Source organism: Colias eurytheme, chromosome 8, assembly GCF_061535395.1.
Source record: "Colias eurytheme isolate Ceu_HAF_F1 chromosome 8, ilColEury1 Martin Lab GWU primary, whole genome shotgun sequence".
Taxonomy (NCBI): domain Eukaryota; kingdom Metazoa; phylum Arthropoda; class Insecta; order Lepidoptera; family Pieridae; genus Colias; species Colias eurytheme.
In genome coordinates this window covers 308465-331632 of record NC_142987.1, presented here as the reverse complement: position 1 = coordinate 331632, position 23168 = coordinate 308465, and the positions used below count along the sequence as shown (strand labels likewise).

The following is a 23168-nucleotide window of genomic DNA, read 5'->3' as shown; positions in this document are numbered from 1 at the left end:
AGTATTACATGGGCCCTTTTCACAATTGATAGCGTTGGCCCAACAAAAGATCGTCAAAGTTTGCCGCGTTTGCCGCCATTACGGCGCTTACGAATACTGTAGCTCAATGAAGGCCAAACAATGAAGGCCGATCATAGACATAGTTCCTCTGCACTATTGTGATTGCCTCTACTCGCCCAACGCTCCTCATTGTGAAGAGGGCCCAACACGTATAGTACGTCTATGCGTATAATATAGGTGCTCCGTTGCTATAGCAACTTACAAATAAACAAAAAGTGCGCACATGTGCATCATGAAACAAGTCTTGAAAACGCGGCGCTGTCGGCGTCTAAATAATGTTGCCGGCATTATTTAATTAAAATTCCCCAGAGTTTAGGTAATTAGATGTGTAAAGGGTTATATAAAATACCGCTTCATTGTTTGTCTTGAGAATGGATGTTTATTTATTTATTTTACGCATAAAATCGAAATGATACAGAACAATAATTATAACATTTCTGTGTTATGTTTAAAGGTTTTCTATCGATTATTTAGTACCCATAGCGCAGTTGGCAGTAGTGGTGTGTTCAGTGTGAATAATCTACCTACTCATTTTTATTTAGTACTAGCGGTCCGCCCCGGCTTCGCCCGTGGTACATAATATTTACGTTTTCTCTACATAAGAACCATCCTCGTACTTCAAGGAATATAATAAAAAAAGAATTATCGAAATCGGTTCAGCCGTTCTCGAGTTATGCGCTTACCAACACATTTTGCGATTCATTTTTATATATAAGATTTCGATGAAATCCTGCGTTTCATCATAGCCCATATTTTCTCTAGGGTTCAATTTACAGTAGTAGGAAGGCAACTCGAGACATTTCCCTACAATATTGCCGACCCGTCAAATTTAGTTCCCACTTTCACCGCATGACTTCTTTTGTGGCGACTACTCGAAGCTTTCTGAATAAAAGGACGAAAGGACGAGGCTTGAAGAAAAGATGTCTTTCCGGGATTTGAGAAGTAAGTTTAAAATTAAATTATTGTTTCACAGTTCCCTACCTACTAAAAGTTAATTATTTTCCACTCATAACTTCGAAAGCTTGTAAGAATACATAGAATTCTATCACGCAAAAAACGGATGTGCTATCTACTAATTTAATACCTGTGAAAGTCAAGATAGATAGGGAAAAATACATTACTCTAACTGCTGAAATTTAATAATGGACCTTATTCTAACACGAAATAAACGAAATCCAGATTTTAGCGAAGACATGCGAGCGCTAGGTTTTCCAAGACCTATATCCCTGGAGAGTTTCCGGACTCCAAATTGGGAGCTGCTGGAACTCTGTCTCCGCTGGCTGGTGGCCAGGGTGGAGCCGGAGATGATTTTACGGGGGGACAAGAATAGTATAGAACAACGCGTTACCATGGCGGCGCATGCCGTTCAGTTGTTTGTATGTACTGTTTTTATAATCATTTTGGCGAATAAACTAGAATAGAGCAAGATCCGGGCTATCAGACGTAGCGACTTTTCTGATAGGTGAAATCTTAACGATTGAGTAGGTAGTGTTAGTATGTACACGATTAACGATCGTATAGCTTGGTCAAACAAACTTGTTGGTACCAAATTACAACTCAAAAATAAGGCATACATCAGGTAGTACATACGAGTACCACTATACCCACTCAATCGTCGATATTTCGTCCGTCAGACAATACGTGTACCTCGAGTGGCACTGGGAACTTGGCTAGAATTAAATATTTTGTATGTTCGTATTTTTTTTCATAAAATTAGAATTAATAAAGGAAATGAAAAAAAATTCAATGTAACTACATTCTAAATGCGACAATAATGCCATTCTGCTTTTAATTATAATTTATCTAATTCAAGTATATTTTATCTGTGCATCGCAGAAAGCCCGCGTAAACATCGAGGTGAACGGTTCAAAGCTATACCGCGCGGACGGGTGGGCGGTGCGCGAAATGCAGAAGGTGTCCTCGCTGCTGCGGGAGTCGCTGCTGGCGCCGCCGCCGGACCAGCAGGAGGCCGCCGCGGCAGCACCGTTTGATGTTAGCAACCGCGTGAGTGAGAATAGTGTGTAAACTAAAATTCCATAGACACACCACGTCATAAACTCAAACTCAAACTCAAACATTTATTTATTCAATTAGACTTCTTCAATTAGATTCGGAAAGCAGTATCTATGGAGAAGAATCGGCAAGAAACTCCATAGTTGCTCTTTTAAATCATTTCAGTATTACAATTTTAATTTTACAAAATATGTAAGTAACTGTACGTATATATTATCATAATATGCCAAAGAAAGCTGTCCTGTGGTTTTTACGCGACAACCCTCCATGGGTTTTTATCTCATAGAGAATATATGTAGCCTGTAGGTAATATAGATAGTACTTAACTATTTTGTTATCTGTGATTAGTTATAAACATCCCACAAATAATTTGAATTAAATAAGTTTTATAGCATTCAAATGTTTATAATTTTATTATTTAAAATTTATATAATATTTTGAAACATTATATTTTCAATGATAACAATGTTGATCAATGAAGCGCGGCCGATATTTTTTTTTTCTAAAAATTTTTCAAATAATTATAGTCATTTAATCTGAACATTTTTTACGACTAAAACAACCACCTAGCAGCTAGCTTATATTTTTTCCTACAATAGGTGATTACAATTAAAAAAAAGCCTTACAATTTTTATTTTAAAAATTTGTACTGGGTAAGAAAATAAAGATAGTTGGTACGCTATACAGTTTATTTGATAAATGAATATAAATTTACTGTGCCTCAATTATTTGAATACGATTAAAAAGAATAAGTAACTAATTTATTTGTATCGCTGGTTTATGGAATTTAAAGTCGTTCCAAATTCTAAACATTTTCTGATCACAGATTTCAATATATTTTAGAATGTTCGCGTAAAAATCCATACACGTTATTTCAAAACATGATTGTACTGTGTCAATTTAAGGTTGGCGAAATAAAGGATGCGCGCACTCTGGCCACGGATATTGTTGCTGAAGGAGCTTATCTGTACGATCTATTTACCAAAGAACTGGAAAATAAGGTATTTAATAATAATTTTTCTGTAAATAGAGTAAATGCTATACAAACTCGATGTTTTAAATATCTTTAAGCATACATTTTGTTGAGAGATAAAATATAGTTAAATTAGGAATATGTAATCAGGTACATGATACTGAGATCTTTTAAAATAAAATTGAAGATTCTAAATCAGTTTTTTGTTGAAATAGTTGACGAAATATACGCATCTTAAGTCGTAATTAATGTCATAGGTAAGTGCTGCCTCTACTTCTCGGAATGTCCAGGAAGTAAGAATTAAAAAAAAGTGATTGCTATTCAATGTGAAAGTTTTAGACACTTCAATACAACAAACGACTTCAAGACATTGGACAGGACTTGAAAAATAAAATAGAAGTTTAATTATAAAAGACATATTTATTTATTTAACCCTACTGCCTCTTTATCTTTGAAAATCCACGAATAACAGTTTTTTAGTCCAGTAGAGTGAAGCTGCGGGTGGAAAGCTAGTATAAAAATATGAGAAATTATAATACTAAACGCTCTTGAAGCAATCATCAATTCATTCATTCATCAGAAAAAATTATTTGTTATGCTTATAAACGAATTTTCACGAAAGTGTAATTCAAAATACAAAAGAGGATTTTAAGTAAATTTATTGATACCACCATTAAACCTAGGATACCCGTTCGCGCGTGCTCTGTTCCTCCCCCGACATGGAAAAGTCCGAGGCCGCTCTACTTAGTGGCATAGACTCGCTCTCGGAGAGTGTGACGTCAGCGCGGGAACAGATCGACAACGTGGCGGCGAGCGAAGCCGCGCTCGATGCGAAGCTAGAGCGGCGGCGGGCCGAGCTGCAGCGCGCTGAGAAGCGGCTGCATACCGTGCAGCAGATCAAGTGAGTGTGTACAGAGCGTGTGACGTCAGCGCGGGAACAGATCGACAACGTGGCGGCGAGCGAAGCCGCGCTCGATGCGAAGCTAGAGCGGCGGCGGGCCGAGCTGCAGCGCGCTGAGAAGCGGCTGCATACCGTGCAGCAGATCAAGTGAGTGTGTACAGAGCGTGTGACGTCAGCGCGGGAACAGATCGACAACGTGGCGGCGAGCGAAGCCGCGCTCGATGCGAAGCTAGAGCGGCGGCGGGCCGAGCTGCAGCGCGCTGAGAAGCGGCTGCATACCGTGCAGCAGATCAAGTGAGTGTGTACAGAGCGTGTGACGTCAGCGCGGGAACAGATCGACAACGTGGCGGCGAGCGAAGCCGCGCTCGATGCGAAGCTAGAGCGGCGGCGGGCCGAGCTGCAGCGCGCTGAGAAGCGGCTGCATACCGTGCAGCAGATCAAGTGAGTGTGTACAGAGCGTGTGACGTCAGCGCGGGAACAGATCGACAACGTGGCGGCGAGCGAAGCCGCGCTCGATGCGAAGCTAGAGCGGCGGCGGGCCGAGCTGCAGCGCGCTGAGAAGCGGCTGCATACCGTGCAGCAGATCAAGTGAGTGTGTACAGAGCGTGTGACTATGATTGGGATTTTAGACCATAATATAAAGGCCTAAGAATATTTCTAGAATATATACATGTATATATACATATATACATGTATTATTCACAGACCAATGTACCAAGAAGAGTTGTCAACCGTTCAGGCAGAGATAGAAAAGAAGTGGAGCACCTACGCGCTGCGGTACCGCGCCGTGCAGACACTCAAACACGAGCTCAGCCTCATCAATGCCGTTCAGACTGAGGTGACAACTCCATACAGATGTAGCCTGTGTCCTTATTTACTCACGTACCTGCAGCCGGGGCAATATTGGAATTGGACCCTTAATTGGCTCCTTAATTGTGATGTGTATAGGCAAGCAGCGGCAATTTAGAGAACAACTGAAATTGCTCCGACCGCCGACCAACCGAGATTGTACCAATATCGCCCCTGCGGCCGGTACGTGAGTATAGCCGGCATAAACGACGCGTTGGTATCTTTTCATGGGCACTTTTCACAATGGGCACCATTGGCCCAACAAATGATTGGCGATGTTGCCGCCATTACGGCGATTATGAATAAACATCTACAAAGACAGTCATAGACATTTAGGCCGTCCGCGTCTACACTATCGTGATTGTCGCTACTCGCCCAGCGCTGCCCATTGTGAAGAGCCATCAGCATAGTGTACTATGCCCTAATGTTATGTTTGGATTGCAAGTTTCTTTTGTATTATCCTGTTGTATGTACTCTTCTTCTATCTCATATCGAGAAATTATTAGTGTTTGATTAAAATCAATAAATAATTCCTAATTATTGCATTTAATACACATTCCAGTATAATATATTGGCGTAAAACAACATCGCCGTGGATATGGAGCCATTCCATTTGTATTAAATACATATATGTATATATATTAAAAAGAAAGCTATAAAAAAATGATTACATATTAAAGGAAGCCATCAGAGTGGGTACGTCCATCATGGAGCTGATAAGCAAGTACGAGATGGAAGACGTGTTTGCGGACCCCACTGATTCAGGTTGGATTCATTCATTTAATGCTATCCATACTAATATTATAAATGCGAAAGTAACTCTGTCTGTCTGTCTGTTACTGAACTACTGAACCAATTTGCATGAAATTTGGTATAGAGATATTTTGATACCCGAGAAAGGACATAGGATAGTTTTTATCTACTATAACTATGCGGGTTTTTCTTTGACTGCGCGGGCGATGCCGCGGGTGGAAAGATAGTTTATAAGTAATAATTATTAATAGTACCTATTAATTAAGGTTCTTTTATATTAAGTTACTGGTATTATTTAATTATTTGCTTGTGGTAGAACGTTAAAAATTGGATACTAATGTAATGGAATAAATTACGTTTAAAATCCTGCCTAAGGGCCGGCGCCCACTGCCGGCACGGCGTGGCATGGCAGGACAGAGGATTTTATTACTAATGAAGTTATTTTGAATCTTATTTCAATCAGTTTAGAATTCAAGTTACTTTATTTCGATGCCACGATGCCGCGACGTATCGCAGGATGCTGCAGCATGACGCGGCACGCCGCAGGATGCGGCGGCATGACGTGTCTTGCTTCGGGGTCGAGGAATTATGATTGCTAGCTAGTTGAAATAAGGTTGAAACTTATGCAGCATTAGTGGGGCTTTTAGCAGGATGCCACGGCATGACGCGGGATGCCATTGCACGCCGCGGGATGCTCTGCCGTGCCATGCCGTGCCGTGCCGGCAGTGGGCGCCGGCCCTAAATTATTTTATTTTTGTTCTCTTTTTATTCATATTTGCCCATTAACCTAGCTAGGGAAACATTAGCTTGTATCAATTGTTTTAGTAGCCTTTTAAATATTTTTTTTACTTTTACATGAAAATAAATTGTAAATAGTAATAAATTGTAAATTGTAATAAAATGTAAATTGTAATAAATTGTAAATTGTAATAAATTGTAAATAGTAATAAATAATTTTTAGTCATCATATTTGCTGCAATGATCATTCATTTTCATGTGTAATTTCAGAGGAGGAGGAGGATGAGGAGCTGGTGGAGGAGCCGCTGCGACCTTCGTCCAGACCTAACACAAGGCTCAGGATTAAAACTGCAGGTAATTCATGTTTGCCATATTTTGCATTACAGCTTATTTATTTATTTTTATTTATTTATTAAAAAGGTTCATCACCAGTTGTTACATATGTATCATTCACGTAAAACAGTAACATAGGATTTACACAAATTATTTATTGAAGTGAAAACTTCTTTAGCGGCGTTGGGTATAAAATCTTAAACTCGCGTCAGGACACGTGACCTGATCGAAAAAGCGTAAGACGGATGGATATCAAACATGCTCAACGTTAATAATCAAGTTTTCACTTCTGCCGGCACTCCCGGAGTGCAACCCGTCTTTTTTATTTCTTAATGACGTTTGAAAAGGAGTATACATTTTGGTCCTTCGAGCCGGATCTATTTATGTGTTTATAATATGATTTTACGATTTTTTTTATTGTTTGTTTTAGCAGAACTTTAGCATCATTATTGTGATACCTTATGAAGAATTAAAAGTTAATTTGGTTTTTTACGAACAATTATATAATTTTTAACCCACGGCGTGTCTCTGTGGAAAATGCTTTCCAATAGTAAGTTTTTAGAAGTTTGAGTTTCTTTCAGTTTAAAACGATTTGAAAGACGCGGCTTCGAATCCCGCATGGATTGAACTTTTTTTATTCTTAAAAATATATAATTTAATTGATTTAAATATAAGTAGGTGCTTATGTAATGTATTATCCCAGGTGCTCGTGCCGCTGAGCCCCGCCTGTTCGTGGCCGACCGCGACTCCGTGGACGAGATCCGCGACGAGGGCGACTCGCACTCCGACTCCGATACCGAGTTCGTTGAGGAGCACTTCTTTGGTGAGTACACACACACATACACGGTTACATGTAAACGTGCATACATTCACTCACACGTTCTTATAGATACAGATTCAGCGCGCGCGTACAGACACACACACACGTGTAGACACAGTATATATTCTAATTACATCTTTTGCTTATATTTTTCATAATTGTAATAAAAAAAAATGTTTTAATTTAATCTCCAAAAAAGATATTTATTCTGTATAAGGCATTAAGAAAGACAAATTACATTGTTATTTTGTAAGAATTTTATTGTATGTGTACAAAAAAAGTTTTTAATAAAGTTTTTTAAGTTTAAAAGTATAGTGCGTACACACGCAAACACAGATATACCACATTTGCACATACAAGCGCCCTCACACATGTTGACATGGATACAGTGCACAAACACACACACACGCCCTACTTCACACACATATTTTTTCAATTTGTTAACAAATTCATTTATTTCTCGGCTTTTCCTTGCCCATGTGTATATAATTAAAAATTTTTCCCTAGTATATGATTAAGATGAAGTAATTGTAATGTATATAACAGCGAGCGGTGGTCGTGCGACTCGCTGGTCGCGCCCCAACACACACACACACAGGATCGTCAGCGAGCGTGAGTTGGATGGACTCATTGAAGGTATTGTTGCTTATATTTCATTTATAACTAGCGAACCGGGCGAACTCCGTTTCGCCTCCAGAGACACCTTTTCTTTGCCATAAACCTCACGGAGCCCGAGACCTTTCCAACGAATGCAAAACCGTGGAAATCGGTTCGTGCGTTCTGGAGTTATAGCGTCAGGAAGGAAAACCCGACTTATTTTTATATAGTAGATTACTATGCTACAGCCTACACTGTTATTTAGATTTGTGATAAATTTTGACGTATTTAAAATGAGATTTATATATGACTAGCTGTGCTCCGCGGTTTTACCCGTAGTGCTCCGCTCCTGTTCGTCTTAGTGAGATGATATAATATAGCGAGCCTACCTCGATAAATGAGCTATCTAACACTGAAAGATTTTTTCAAATCGGACAAGTAGCTCCCGAGATTAGCGCGTTCAAACAAACAAACTCTTCAGCTTTATAATATTAGTATGTATAGATAAAACGTTATAACTTTTAAACTCATTCTGAATATATTGATTGTTTTGTATTATGTGTTTGTCGACTTTACCATCATCATCACGAGCTTATTTAAAAGTTAAGACTCATAATATGAAGCAAGTATTTTATTAACATTTTTAAATACATTATCATTTTTTCTTGTGATTGACAGGCATTTCTTATGACAAGTCTTACCTTAGTCACAAGAAAAGTCTCTTATCCAAAACAAAGTTAACATTTATCATCGCATTTATTATATAAAAATTAATTATTATAGGTGTAGATCGCGTCATAGTGGCTGATGAAGCGAATTCCTTGGAAAGTTCATCAGAGAGTGAACTGCGCCTTGCTAGCCCTCGCTTCGGACGGAACTCGGCTCTTAGTGATAATGAGTTTTAACTCTTTTGAGTTTATTCACTTATAAAGTTTCATAATTAGGTTTAGAGACATTTATTTTTCAAAGAATTTTACAATTCACTTATTCTAAAGTTTCACAGTATTAGATTATTTCAGATAATAATGAAAAATGATCGCGTGTAACTTGCGATCTAGAATTCAATTTTAATGTTATATCATGTACCCATTGTACCCATGTAATATTATTATGTCGCAAATTCGCAATGATCATAATATTAAAAAATAACACAAAAAGGAGAAAAAATGCAAAAAAAGTATTGTAGAGAAATCTTGTGTAACATGTGATTAATCTATGTTTTATTATATTTTAAAGTTATACTATTTATCCACTTATTCACTTTTAAGTAATTCTGTAGCTCATATTATAAAGGACGTGCAAAAAAAAAATACAAAAATCTAATAAAATCCGTAAAAACATTGTGTATCATGAAGCAGTAGATTAAACTATTCACTGTTCTGTATTCTAGAAATAGATTGATTTTAAGTTATAAGACAAGATTTTCAACTGCAATTCCAAGTTATTATATCTAATATTATTTAAATAAAAGCCGGTGTATAATTAAAACGTTTATTAAATGTACAAGAAATTCATCTCACAAGTTTAAGACGAATGTGCCAACAACAATGTACTTAGAATTATATTATTAGTACTTTAAAAGCCATAGTTTTCGTAAAAACGATAAATATCCTCAATATTCGTACTATGGTCTTTCTAAGTGTTTATGTGTTATATTTACAATTACTATGTTCTAAGGTTCATGAAAATTCTTTGTATAATTATAAGAATTTTGACTAATAAAGGATCTATAAGAAATACGTGTTTTATTTAAACCTTAATATAGATATGTATACATTATCAATATTAATTGGTAACGAAATTATAAGCTAGAAGACGGTTCTTAACACTTTAGCTTGCCGATTCAATATAAACATAAATTTATAATTTCCCAAACTATAGTATTAAAAACGTATACAATAAAAGATTATAAACTTAGATACTTAATACAGTATTGAGCAATAAGTTATATTTACAAACCAATGGGATCGCTCGCAATAGATTTGGCACCAACAAGGTACTTGGGACTTCGCAAATGTACACGCCTTTGTGAACCAAATAAACGATAGATACGAATTACATTTTTTTAAATGAATACTTACTGTATTTGTGTCTTGGGTAAAAGAACTTGGCGATCAATCACCCTATAAGTCAATCGGGTCAGAGACACTCACACAATATCACGTGCAAAAAAAACTACGATTTGCCATCCATTCATTTGATTCACAATAGAATAATGTGTGAAAATAGTAAACAATACATTCTTAAAAATATTATTAGTAGTTAAGTAGCTTTAGAAATTTGAGCGTTTACTTATAAGCCAAGTTTTTACAAGTTTTAGAACGAATCGAAGTTACGTACCTACAAATTATTTTTCGACTTAACTCTAATTTACTTAATTCTTAAAGACTTAAAGTACGATATAACACAGATATTTGACGATACAAAAGTTTACATTGTTTCGTTAGTAAAGTGAATGTTAGTGTTTAGTAGATTTCAAAAACCTTATTTCTAGTATTAGATAGTACTAAGTGAGGTTTTAGCTGTGAAAATAAAAACGGATAATTACAAGGAAAGTATTTTAAAATGCACGTTATTTTCATTGATTTTATAAAATTTACAAAAATACAATCTATTGTTAAACAAATAGCTGTATTTTTGGGAATTCATCTGAAATTATTGGGAAATGCAACTTTTAATCTAAAATGCATAAATTATTTTTCTGACGTAATAGACGTCTTCTTTTCAAAGAGCGAAGCGAGTGCGAGACACTAGTTTTTTATACTGTTTAATTTTTGGTTAATAAAGTTAAGTTAGTAAAGTGCATTGTTAGTTTTAAAATTAACTCCGAAATATATGAAAGTACCTTTAATAAATCAAATATAAAAAGCTAATTGTATAAATCTAATCTAAGAGAAAGACGAACTAAAGAGTATTACAATTTCATCGTTACGTAAAATTTAAATAAATAACAATTAAAGCGTATACAATAATTAAAACAACGACTAACCACATTTCTAAATTCATTCCTAATTAAAGAATCTAAATTTCCGATTCTCATTTTTAACTTATAATTACGCATATTTAAAGTATGTTTGGTTACAAGATACTGTGATTATATTAATCCTAATTGGAAACCGACCATATTTTTTCACCTATAAAAGAACTTGAGAAATACTAGAGTAGTCAATCACACATAGGTGATGGTTCTCTTAATTACACAGTTAACTTATTAACTTTGTTATTTGTCTTCGATTGGGAGCCTATTCTCAATGTTGGCTTTATTTTTTAATCAAAGTTACCTTTGTTGGACGATTATATTTTTATAAGATGGTTTGAGAATTATTATGAGTTCTTGAAAGAATAAGCTGAGGGGACTCATCCCTTAGTCCTGTTTCACATGTGAAAAGTATAACACAATATTAGAAAAAATTACAAAACATAGACCGAAGACAAGAATATCCGAATTTTGCCTACAGCCTATAAAACACATGTAACAGTGGGACAGTCTATCGCGTGTCCTGCGAGTTAGTAGAGTCGGTGGCCGAGCTGGCCAGGGAGTCGTGCTGCTCCGCCGCGTGCCGGCTTTCGTCGCACACCGCTATGAACTGCTCGGCGTAGGCTCTGCAATGAGAATAAAGAAAATAAAAAAATAGATTCAGGACTATTCCGGAGTACGGGATACGAGGACTTTTATTTACGGTGCGTATTTTAAAGCTCCTATAGAGTATATAGAGCTGCTTTTTTTTCATTCTTCCCGAGATATTCCAAATAGGTACATGCAGCAATAAATTGGAATATATTCATAAAATTATAATATTAAAACAGCTTGTACAACAAACAGCTTTATTTATATTAATTGATTAATTAATTGCATTTGAAGCTATGTACATAACAAAATATATTTAATTTACAGATACACATTAGCGGAATTACTGAAATTTATACTGAAGATTATACAGTACCTTTATTAGGTGTAATATCTTATAGAAATAAATAAATAACACAAATAATAGTTACCTGTCGAGCCCCGTATAAGTCCTCTTGAGGTCAGCGTCAGACGGTCGCTCGCGGTCCGCTCGCCGCTTGCGATGGATGCGCTCAAGCGAGCGGGTGAGCGAGTCCCGCTCACGCGCCTGCCGCCGCCGCTCATGGCGCACTGCACGCGGTGAGCGGCGCCGCCTCATGCGCTGCAAATAAATAAATATTATAGGACATTATTACACAAATAAATATTATAGGATATATATTGTAATAAAGACTGTAGTTTAGGTTTTTTATCACTATATTTTATGTAACTAAACCATTTTAATCATAATTTTGAGGAAAATTGCCCTATACGTAGTATTACCATATAAGTAGGTTTTCGTTTGTTTAGAAATGACTATAAAGATTATTCTTCGTCTTTATTATTTCTCAAAAATTAAACGTTGAGATATTAGTTCGTACGTAAAAATTTCGTAAAGATATCCATTAATGCAAACATACTATTTTTATTTGGATTTGACTCAACAAATATTTAATAAGAAGGTTCAATCCAAGCAAACCTAGGTAAAAAAACTAGCACATAAATACCGTATCATGAATAGGATAGTATATCTGGGCGGGCGGCGCGTAGGGCGCGGGCGGCAGCGGCAGCGTGGCGTAGCGCGGCGATACCACCATGCTCACCGGCATGCGGCCAAGCTGTAAACAGATATATGTATTATTAGATATTTGAAGAACCTTAATTTATAGTATTATCACGATGAAAGGATGGATGGATCACAGGATTAAAGTGAAAACATTGAATACAGGATTTCGAAACTCAACAATTCGAAAAAATCGAATCGAAAATTTTAGAAATACGATATTAAGTAAGGAAAGATGAAAAAACATAATTTTATCAGTAATGACACAGTACTAAAAAGTTGAAGGTAGGTGATAATGAGAAAAACATCCTAACTTTCCACAATATTTAAAAATCAGCATCAGCTTCAAATAGGGTAAAATAGTTTTGCAACAAGCTATAATAACACTAGTCACGTCCGGGCATCGAACCCGCGGCCTTCTGAACCAAGCGACCGAGCCAAGTCGGCCACGCATTAACATATTACGTTCACATGTCACCTTAAACTATTCTAATATGTATATTAAATCGTCAGAGAACCTACTGAAAATATTTACCATTTAATACCTAAGCTTAAGTAGGTTTGTTTATTTCTTTATTAAACTCATCAAAATCTTCGTCCTAACTATAACCTGTATACTGTTAAATAAATACTGTTATCATAAATTGAAAACTATTAATTTTGAAATTTTTAATTTTAAAATTAACTTTGAAATTACTGCCTCTTATTGTGTCACATAATTTTAACAAAAAGTTCACACACCTAGTTTCTATTAAAAAGTTCTTTTACCAAAACACTCATTAGGAAGTCATCTTACTCGAAACTTCGATTATGCAATACAGTGTTTTAGTGAATGTTACTGTAATCGTGCAATTAATGCAAAAAAACGTAGGAAACATAGTGCAATAAGTCAGAGAGTGCAGCCGGAGCGCATCACACGTCCATCGGTACGTGGCTTGCGAAACTACAAGATGGACTACTTCGGAAAACTTGCAAATTTCGAAATTACTTCGTAGACCATATTCTGCAGCGCTATTAAAATGTAACTACTACACACCGTATTTTGAACATCTAGAATAGATGTCGATGAAAATTTTTGGGTAAAAGAAATATCATACTACCAGTCTAACACTATTTATAACCATTTCTCTTAAATGTAATCTTAAGATCTTGACTGTTTGACACATAACAGATATACCGTATTCTAAATCATATCAACACATTTTATTTTGATACAAAATTTCTCCTGTAAGTATTTAATCAGTAAACTTAACTTAAGTGCTTGGGTCTAAAAAAATCGTGTGTCAAGATTTGTGTGGAAACTATATTATAATTATAAAATGCCCAAAACATATACCTAATATTACAGATAGCTAGACCGGAATAAAATTTATTGAAACGTGAATAATACATTGACAATTCATACGTTGTAGAAATGAAGTCTCGATTAAAGTCGATTTATGTCCGTTTCCTCTGAGCAATAAGTAATAATTCATTTTCTATATGGAGTTGAGTGGAGATATTTTAGAAATTACCTCGCAGGCTAGAAATATGTCCATCATCAGATTATCAATATGAATGTATATTTTCTATAATTATAGAAAGATAGCTTTTACTTGGCTTTTACATACGATTACGGCTATAAAGGCGCAATATAATTAAACATGGAGGATTGATAGGAATTGGTTATGTATATAGATATTATAAATTTCTCTAAATTACTAAGTGTAATATTTTCTGTGCATTTCATACACTATTGTATACGTTATTAATAAACGCCCTCGACTTCATCTTCTTTACATAATATTTTCGAGTCGGACATTCCTTTATTAACCGCAATTTAACACAAATTTTTACTAGTTTCATTGAATTATGTTCAATACTTAGTAAATTCATAAGGCACCTACCGGATGTTGCCATATAGCCCGGCCATACATTAGCTCTGTGACATCGGCCTGACGCGCCAACAAGCAATTTTCATTGCATTTTCACTTGTTATAAAAACGATGTATATTTCTTACATGAACCTTTAATATATGTAGTTTTAGATATGTTGGGGAGCTTGTAGATCTATATGATTTTTAAATCAAACATGTTCGATGAACGTATTAATAGATTTTCTCTACCGTAGAGCAAAAATTACGACATGGTTATTTTGATCAAGTATAATTATATTATGTTGTATTTATTTTTATGTATTCCTTTCAACATATTGTTATATTATAAAAAAAAACTGTTTGCTATGTGGCTAAGCGTGTATTCACCTGAAATCGTAAGTTTGCATTGAGAATATGTGTGAGGCATAGAGGCAGGCATTAAATTAAGCTTTTTAACCGACTTCAAAAAAAGGAGGAGGTCAATTCGGATGGTATATTTTTTTAATTAATTATAAAAAGCTATTAAATACTGATATACTAATTTGAAAATATAAATAATTCATCCATATTACGTAACATAATATTTCGAAATATACTTGTACAATACCAAATATACCTGCTGGCTGCTATCTAGCTGCGACTGGTTCTCAGCGACAAGTGCCTAAAGAGGGCAAGGGGCCTTAGACAAAGTAACAACTACAAAACGATAACGAAGTTAGAAATCGCAAAAATGTATGGGATTGACATTAGATAGACCACGTGATCTAACGCGGCTTATGTCAATCCCATACATTTTTGCGATTTCTAACTTCGTTATCGTTTTGTAATTGTTACTTTGTCTACAGGCCAAGGAGACTCCACTCACATACCGCGTTCATTCATTGACCAATTACAACTTGTAATCAATACTAGTATAGTTTTGTGCTTTTGTTTGTTTATTTATTTATTAATCTTTAATATACAAACTTATTAAATAATCATTTTGTAATACTCCTTACAAAATGGATATAATTCGTACATGAGGTGGCGTTATTGCTGAACAGCAATCTCTACCAGGCAATCTGTTTCTTTTGATAACAGAGTATAATTTTGATAACTGATTATAATTTATTACAAATTTAAATTTAAATAGGCACGATTACAAAAAGTCAATTGTTTAGAATCTTACTGCAATAAACTATAATATGCTTCAGTGAGAAGGATTGCATTGTAATAATAGGAGTTTATTTTTAGAATCGAATTGTTTATAATCTAATGATAAATTTAACATTAAAGTTCTTAATTATGTAATAAAGATAAATCTTCATGTTTGAACGTTTCTGTTTAAAATTTCTAAAAGCCATACAAATAGTGAAGGATGTATCAAATAAGATTGTGAATCTGGGTCGCACATGTAGAAAAGGTAGAGAAAATGAAAGCGATGTGACCTACCAGCTACAGCCTTCTAGATTCACATAGAATACCTACTTTAACGTCACTGTCAAGTGTCAATCGATTAAATTCTGACATTACTTCCCTTTTTTCAGCTAATTTACTGTTAAAAATAATAAAAAATTATAACTAGTTAATATAACATACTTAACGAGTAAATTAATGAAAGTTGACTTTGATAAATGATATTAAATAATTAACTAAATGTTTGTAATAATGTACACAGCTTTTTATTAAAACTATTAATAAATCAAAGTAAATACAGACATAATTACAAAGAATTACAGAAAACAGAAACCACAGTTACAACATTCATTTCCTTGCGTATATTTTTTACTGCATTTTTTATGAGAGTTCGCTAATAGTAAACCATGAGAGGTGAACCGCATTCCTAACTTCTTGTCATTGTTTCACATCAACTATTTAGCGACAACCGAACTGGCATGCAAATTTAGCTGTTTTGAATATCTGCATAGATAATCTCGACGATACTAATAAATAAACTTAACTAAAAAGGTCTATGCAATGCGTTATAAAAACCTATGTTTTGCTGCTACAACTCTACCTATGTCAAAATTTATGTGATTTTGCGTCGAAATAATTGCGCACTATACATGTATTTGACCCAAAAATATGTTATTTTGTAACCAACAAGTGTGTGGCTTATTGATTGCAAAATCATTATATATTTAAACTTGAAGAATTTCATTCGTATTAAATGCTTTTAATTTGAACTATGTTAATTAAACATTCTTTATGTTTAGCTTATTTGATTGTTTATTGATTGTAAAGTGCATTTAACAACAGTACTACACTGCAGAGACATAAACAGTGGTTACAATACCCTTATATATAAAACAAAAACATTGATTAGGTTTTATAGGAGATAAAATCAAGGAAGTGTTGTCACATTCCAAGCATCACGCGTGACTTGTTCACTTCTTGTCTTTACGGTCAACCTTCGGATCTTGAATACTAAATTAGATAATGGTTTTGCTTTGTGTAATTAAAACTTATGTAAAGGATACTTGAACTTGTTATCCTTCCTGTAAAATCATCTTAGCGTGAAAGTTGAATGTATTGTGTTTGTAGGTTTGTAACATGGGAGGCATTCTTCCTGGACACATGCATTTCACAACGTTTCTGTAATAAATATTTGGCGGAGAAGAATGATAATCGATAGGCAGTTAAACCTTTACACCCTGTAATGTGGCTAAAGTATATTATATAGTCAGTCTTTTACAAAAAAAGATATTCCTTGTATCGCGCTATGGTAGAGTCAAACATATTATTGTTTTGACTAATCCACAAAGGCCGATACCAATAACAGTTTTTGCATAACTGTAACTGAACAAGCATACTTATAAGCTTAATTATCATAAATTGGACACGAATAATTGATAATGATCATAAAGATACAAAATATGTGTTACAGATTCATGTCAGCAGAATAAATGCAAAATTGTATAACTTGAAATTTACATGTAAATGAACACTTGCAAGGATATAACGATGATGTTAACTTAATGTTCAGTTTGTTAGTCAACAGGCCATTCAACTTGATGCTGTAAACAAACTGGCACACTGTCGTTATGTGATGTTTCACTGTTCTGTAACATAATGTTTGGATGAATTATCTAAAATTATGCACATTACAGTTACGTAACGGTCTTCCGGTCACTTTCTTTGGCATTAGATAACGTTGTCGATGTATTTCTGGCAATATTATGTGTGTTATATGATGCTGTATATCTATAAACTTATCAGTTGCATGATTTTATTAGTTTTGTGTGTGGCAATGCAAAGAAGTCGCTTTTTAAGCCGTTCTCTATCTATCGCAATGTATATAGAAATTCAAACGTATGACATACCTACGAACATATAAAAATGCAATTATCCATATACATAATATTACTTCTATCAAGCATTGACGAGATTGATGTCTAGGTCACTGACTGATTAAAGAGAAGTTATTTATCACACATTCAAGTTTTATGATATAATGTTAATACATTCCTACATCTATTATTAAGTTATTTATGAAGGATAATAAAACATAATTTATCGAGACATCTTATTATTAACAAGCAATACATAAGAGAAATATTTATGACACGAAAGCGAAGGTACTCGCGTAGAAGTCACAGTAATATGTTTTTGATGCTCGACTTTTAAATTTCAACCTTACCTACAATCAAATAACTAACTACAGTTCCAACAAAATTATGTTGCAACACAACCATATTTGTACGAATCGTTCATCTTCGTACAATCGAACTGCGAACAAGTTAATGTCAATATCCATTGTATTTGATTTATTTGCAAGATAATTCTCGACAACAGGTGACCGCCGGTTGCGACACCGCACAACAATCGATGCTTTGCGTAACCGAAAAATGTATGAATTCTCTAGAACATACAACGGAAATTATTGAAGGCATGTTTATGCAAATTGCTCTTTCAACGATTCAATATGCTGGTTAGTAAGCCTCATCATATCGTATTGCTAAAGGTATCGTTTCAAATCTCCCTGTGCAGTGTGCGCTATAAATAATAAATGTAAATGTAATGAAAAATTGTCTCTTTGTGGTCTAATTCGACATTATCAAAAATTTGGCAGTAACTTTCCTATCGGCTATCGGCTTTTTAAATATTAAGCTTCGCTATTAAGCTTTTTAACTATAAAGCTCTATTTTATAATAATAACAAAATAGAATGCCCTATTTCCCCACAATAGTATGTTGAAATACCAATCCTTAAACATACAATAACAAGTCCAGTACAAAGGTCGAACGTTCACTGGTTTATCAAAATTGTCTATTATCGTAATAACAGTTTTATATTATTATCTATGGTAATATTATGGCGAATATCGAATCAGTTTACGGCGTTTTCCAACATCGCCGACAAAAAGCGTAATGATTACTGCACTTAAGTTATTATAGAATCGAAGTTGCAAGTTTTAATAGAAGCAAGTCGTGATGGATCAAGGAGACAATATGGTGCGCCTTGTTTACTGACTTCACTTGGTTGAGGCTAATTATAGACATGATTGCTATTACTTCATATTTAGGAATTTCGGTTAAATATAAACAGACATAGAGTTATTTGATGAATTGGACAAAATAAAAGGAAAGCTTACATACGACCTTTTGAAGATTCATTTTTAATAGTACTCATGTAAAAATCATTGGTTTTAATTTTTAATTAACGAAATCCCGCCATTAATATAAATATGTAGTTCAAGAGCATCCTCCTTTACAATCTATAATAACACACTAATATTTCATATTTCAGTTACTTAAATTTCAATAGAAATTTAAAAAGTTCAATGTAATATCTATTTTAAATGCGATAGGTAAATATTAAAATATCTATTAATCTTCGACAAAAAGCTCTAAATATAGTAATTAAGAGCACCGTAATGGCAGGATGTTGCGCAGAACACATTAGCTCAGGTATTTCACAACAAGGATCGTATATATTAAAACCAATTAAGCATTAATCTTGTTTTTATTCAATGCCATAACATGATATTTACTCATTTTTTAGTTACGATATTTAGGACTAACTATATAATTAAAATCAATATTCACTATCAAGCTTAAAAGCTAACAAATATAATATAGGAATGACGCGTATTCTAGTTCTTAAAATTCTTAAAATTACAATATTGGAACTATTTTACGATATTAATTAAACTAAATATTATTATATAAGATTGAAAGAACTCGTTTTAAACCCAAAAGTTCAAAATTATAGCAACACAAAGTGAACAAATATGCCCAGAATTACAGTTATTTCGAATCAGAGATCAGTGGGCTAAGCCCGTGGGACAAAACCCAAGGCTTCAATAATATAGTTATAAACAAGATGAATACAGATTTATTCGCGCAGTAAACAGCCTGTCTATTTGGTCTAGAATCCACTCCGGCGCAGGTGAAAGGGACGGCCCTACGTACATAACTTGGTACTGTTGACGACCTAAGAAACTAACGTTTACGTATTTATCATCGTTTTAAAAGCAATTATGGTAAATATTACCATTCCTTGTAATAAAGTTTTATATTATACTAGTTTTCCGCCCGCGGCTTACCCATGTAAAGGTAATTCGTATAGGAATGAGATGTTTTGGCACGGAAAAAATAGCCTATGATAGAATTACTCCGTTGTGATGTGAAAGAAAGATAAACAAACAAACACACTTTCGCATTTATAATACGAGTAATAATTTATGAATGAGGAAAATATTTATTTAATTTCTAAACACAGTTTAGCGAGTTTACATTAAAATAATTTAATACGAAATCTAACATAGAGACGAAGGAATTAAATTAACAATAATGTTAAAATAAATTGACTAATCAACACAAAAAATATTTATTAAAAAAACATAACCTAAATCCATAGTTATTTGTGGTTATATTATACTATGCTAATTCGTAGCTCCTGAGACCAGCCAGCGCCATAGCGCGTTCATCCAACTCTACAGCTTAATGTTTAAATTATAGACTAAGATTCAGATGTCCGATTATTATTTTAACTTTTCTGCCAACTGTACCGTGAGATATTACTAGAAGCTTTGCACACAGACGCAACGACACGCACACAAACAAACTGACTGCGTGTTTAATGAATGAAAGGTCAGCATCATAGTTTATTTAGACGATAGGCGTGTCTAATATTTACACTATTCAGATTGCAAAATTGTTTCTCACGCAAATTTTGATTGATTTTTAAATGTGAAAAATGACAAGCACGCATAGTCAGTCAATGCTAAACAGTAATAGAAAATAATTGAACAAGCCAAGTTTATTAATATTTTTATAGAGCAAAAATTCTTTCTAAAAATTTCATAGGATTTCTTCACTTTTAGATTCTAATCTACACTCTTGTGTAAATAAATCGTAAATATGAATAGAATGCGACAAGTTAGCAGCACGATGTAAACTGCACAAGTTAGTGCGTCTGATTCACAACTTACACAACTTTTCCAAAAAGAGAAAACTTTTTACTTAAATCTAGATTATACATAAATGTTTTGCAGTGATCAAGAGACAGATTAAATATACTGTAGGTATTTACTTACATTTAATAAAAATTGTTATCGTCATGTATGATGTTATGACGATACAGACTATAAGAACAGAAAACATAATCGTAGACATTTTCAAGGATGGCAAAGAGCTGGGTAAAATTACCTAGTATATGCGGACCAGGAAAACGGTATACCAATTACCAGGTCTAGTATCTAATCTATGACCAAGTCCTACGTTTTCAAACCAGCCATGAACCCATTGAAATGTAAACACAAAATTTCAAATAAATCGCAAATACATATTTTTAATTAAACATGAACATATACTACAACCCATCCAAACCATCCATATAGTAAAAAAAATGCGCTACGAATTCAGAGCGTCCATCGTTTTTGGGCACATTGGTCAGAAATAAATTATTAATTCCAGCAGTTCCCTTTCACTTTCAATGTAGAGAGAAATACATCTAATTCCTAGTATTTTTTTCTAAGCGACTTCTTGTAGAACTCATTCGTCAAATACGTGTCAAAATTCACTTATTATTGTAACTAAATTCTCATGGAAATGCTATAATATTTCGTCGTCGTGCGCAAGAGCTGCTAAAAACCGCTTGTTGCGATATGCCGTTTGCGTTTCAACCCGTGTGACATTACAACAACTACGAATCGTATTACTTGAAATTAACTAATTTACGAACCGCAATACGTGAATAGATATAGATATAAAGACTCGTCTCAAATTATATGTTTCCAAAATATACAATATTATGTGAAATATGAAAACATAAAAAAGTTATTTCTTAAATTCTCTCACTGTTTTAGACCTAAATTACTATATAAGATTTATGCAAAAATGTGCGCGAAAAATTAATATGATTTTAAAGGAATAATTCTAATTATTTTTAAATTATTAACGACGACGATGAATTCTAATTAAAAAAAAGTCATTCAAATAAGAAAAAAATCGCATACACTAAATAAAGAGCGAAACAAACTTATCAACATTCTATCAGGTTATCCGATAGATTATCGAGTACATTAGAAGTCTGCGAGTCGGTCAGTTCGAAAGTTTCCTTCGTTATCACGTATTTGTAAACGAGTCGAGATATATGAATGGACAAATTACGGGTCGCGTGAACTTTAAACTGTGTCACACCGGATGCTATGCTATCTGAAACTATAATCTTGTATATATCCTAGCGCTGATTCAACATAGAGTAAAAATAATAATAAATTATCGCTTAGAGCCATGTTCAAAGCAGTTACTTCAAAGATGTGTAAATACGAATACCGTAATAACAAAACTTTTTCAAAGTATTTTTTAAGAAACAAATTAGTTCTACACGACGCTTGTAAGTATAATTTATGTTCTCGTTGGAATAAGTTTTAAAAATAAATATTTAAAATATAATATTTTGTAAATTGAAATTTACAACGAACGATAGGACTATCTTATTCTATTTTGTCAAAAGACTATATTCTGTACCTATACTCACCTGCATATTCGATGGAAATATTATATAATATGTCTTTCTTTACATTAATTGTTACTCTCATAGCCTATCTATCAGTGGAGGAGGCACCGGACAGGTGGTCGGACCACTCTCGCTGCAGAAACAGAAAGCGACCTGTCCCACTGAGCGACCGGTGACTTACGTCGACGTGCACAAATTATCGCTAGATCCAAATTCCAAACTATGTACGGAATTTGGTTGATAAGATTGGAAAAACCTAACCTAACCTAGCCTAATTCGTAGCCTTACTTGTCGGCACAGGGTTTTGATTTAAAATGTTAGTAAAGAATGTTTTCAGTAAATTAGTTGTTGAATATAAGTCGTGATCTTCACAATACATATATCGTTAGTTTAGATTTCTATTTTATATATTTATTAATAAACTCATTTCATAATATGTTAATCATTTGCATATTTATAAATTAAAAATTTTAGCTGTTACCTACGTTATTACACGGATTAAGACATTATACGAATTACTCCTACATGAAATCCTTAATTACCCACAAAACAATTATTTGTAAGCTTGTCAATCAAGGCTTGCGTAAATTGCGCAAACTGCGGTGTTTGTTTGGCAATCCGTGTGTACCGTGTGTGCGAACCATCCAGGGTTGCCAGCTAGTTGTGTATGTCCTTATTGGGAAATTAAAATATTGGAGCCAAGTCTGATGTAATGTAATTG

At 34.1% G+C, this 23168-nt stretch overlaps 2 protein-coding genes across 2 annotated transcripts in view; one reads left to right on the top strand and one right to left on the bottom strand.

Annotated features, from left to right (window-relative positions):
* Positions 1 to 610: 610 nt before the first annotated feature.
* Cluap1 (clusterin associated protein 1) lies at positions 611 to 9708 on the top strand. The gene is made up of 11 exons (XM_090104250.1): positions 611 to 1002; positions 1240 to 1436; positions 1897 to 2064; positions 2979 to 3074; positions 3730 to 3947; positions 4653 to 4785; positions 5477 to 5561; positions 6558 to 6641; positions 7324 to 7443; positions 7987 to 8076; positions 8821 to 9708. The coding sequence occupies exons 1-11, from the start codon at positions 981 to 983 to the stop codon at positions 8940 to 8942; spliced, it is 1335 nt and encodes a 444-aa protein (XP_089960376.1). The 5' UTR covers positions 611 to 980; the 3' UTR covers positions 8943 to 9708.
* Positions 9709 to 11172: 1464 nt separating this feature from the next.
* Positions 11173 to 23168, bottom strand: part of LOC149906220 (uncharacterized) — a 30059-nt gene continuing 18063 nt past the window's right edge. The window contains exons 5-7 of the mRNA XM_090104246.1: positions 12592 to 12702; positions 12037 to 12206; positions 11173 to 11640 (exon numbers count right to left, since the gene is read on the bottom strand). Of these exons, the coding sequence (XP_089960372.1) occupies positions 11526 to 11640; positions 12037 to 12206; positions 12592 to 12702 (396 nt within the window). The 3' untranslated portion in view covers positions 11173 to 11525. The remainder of the gene's footprint in view (positions 11641 to 12036; positions 12207 to 12591; positions 12703 to 23168) is intronic.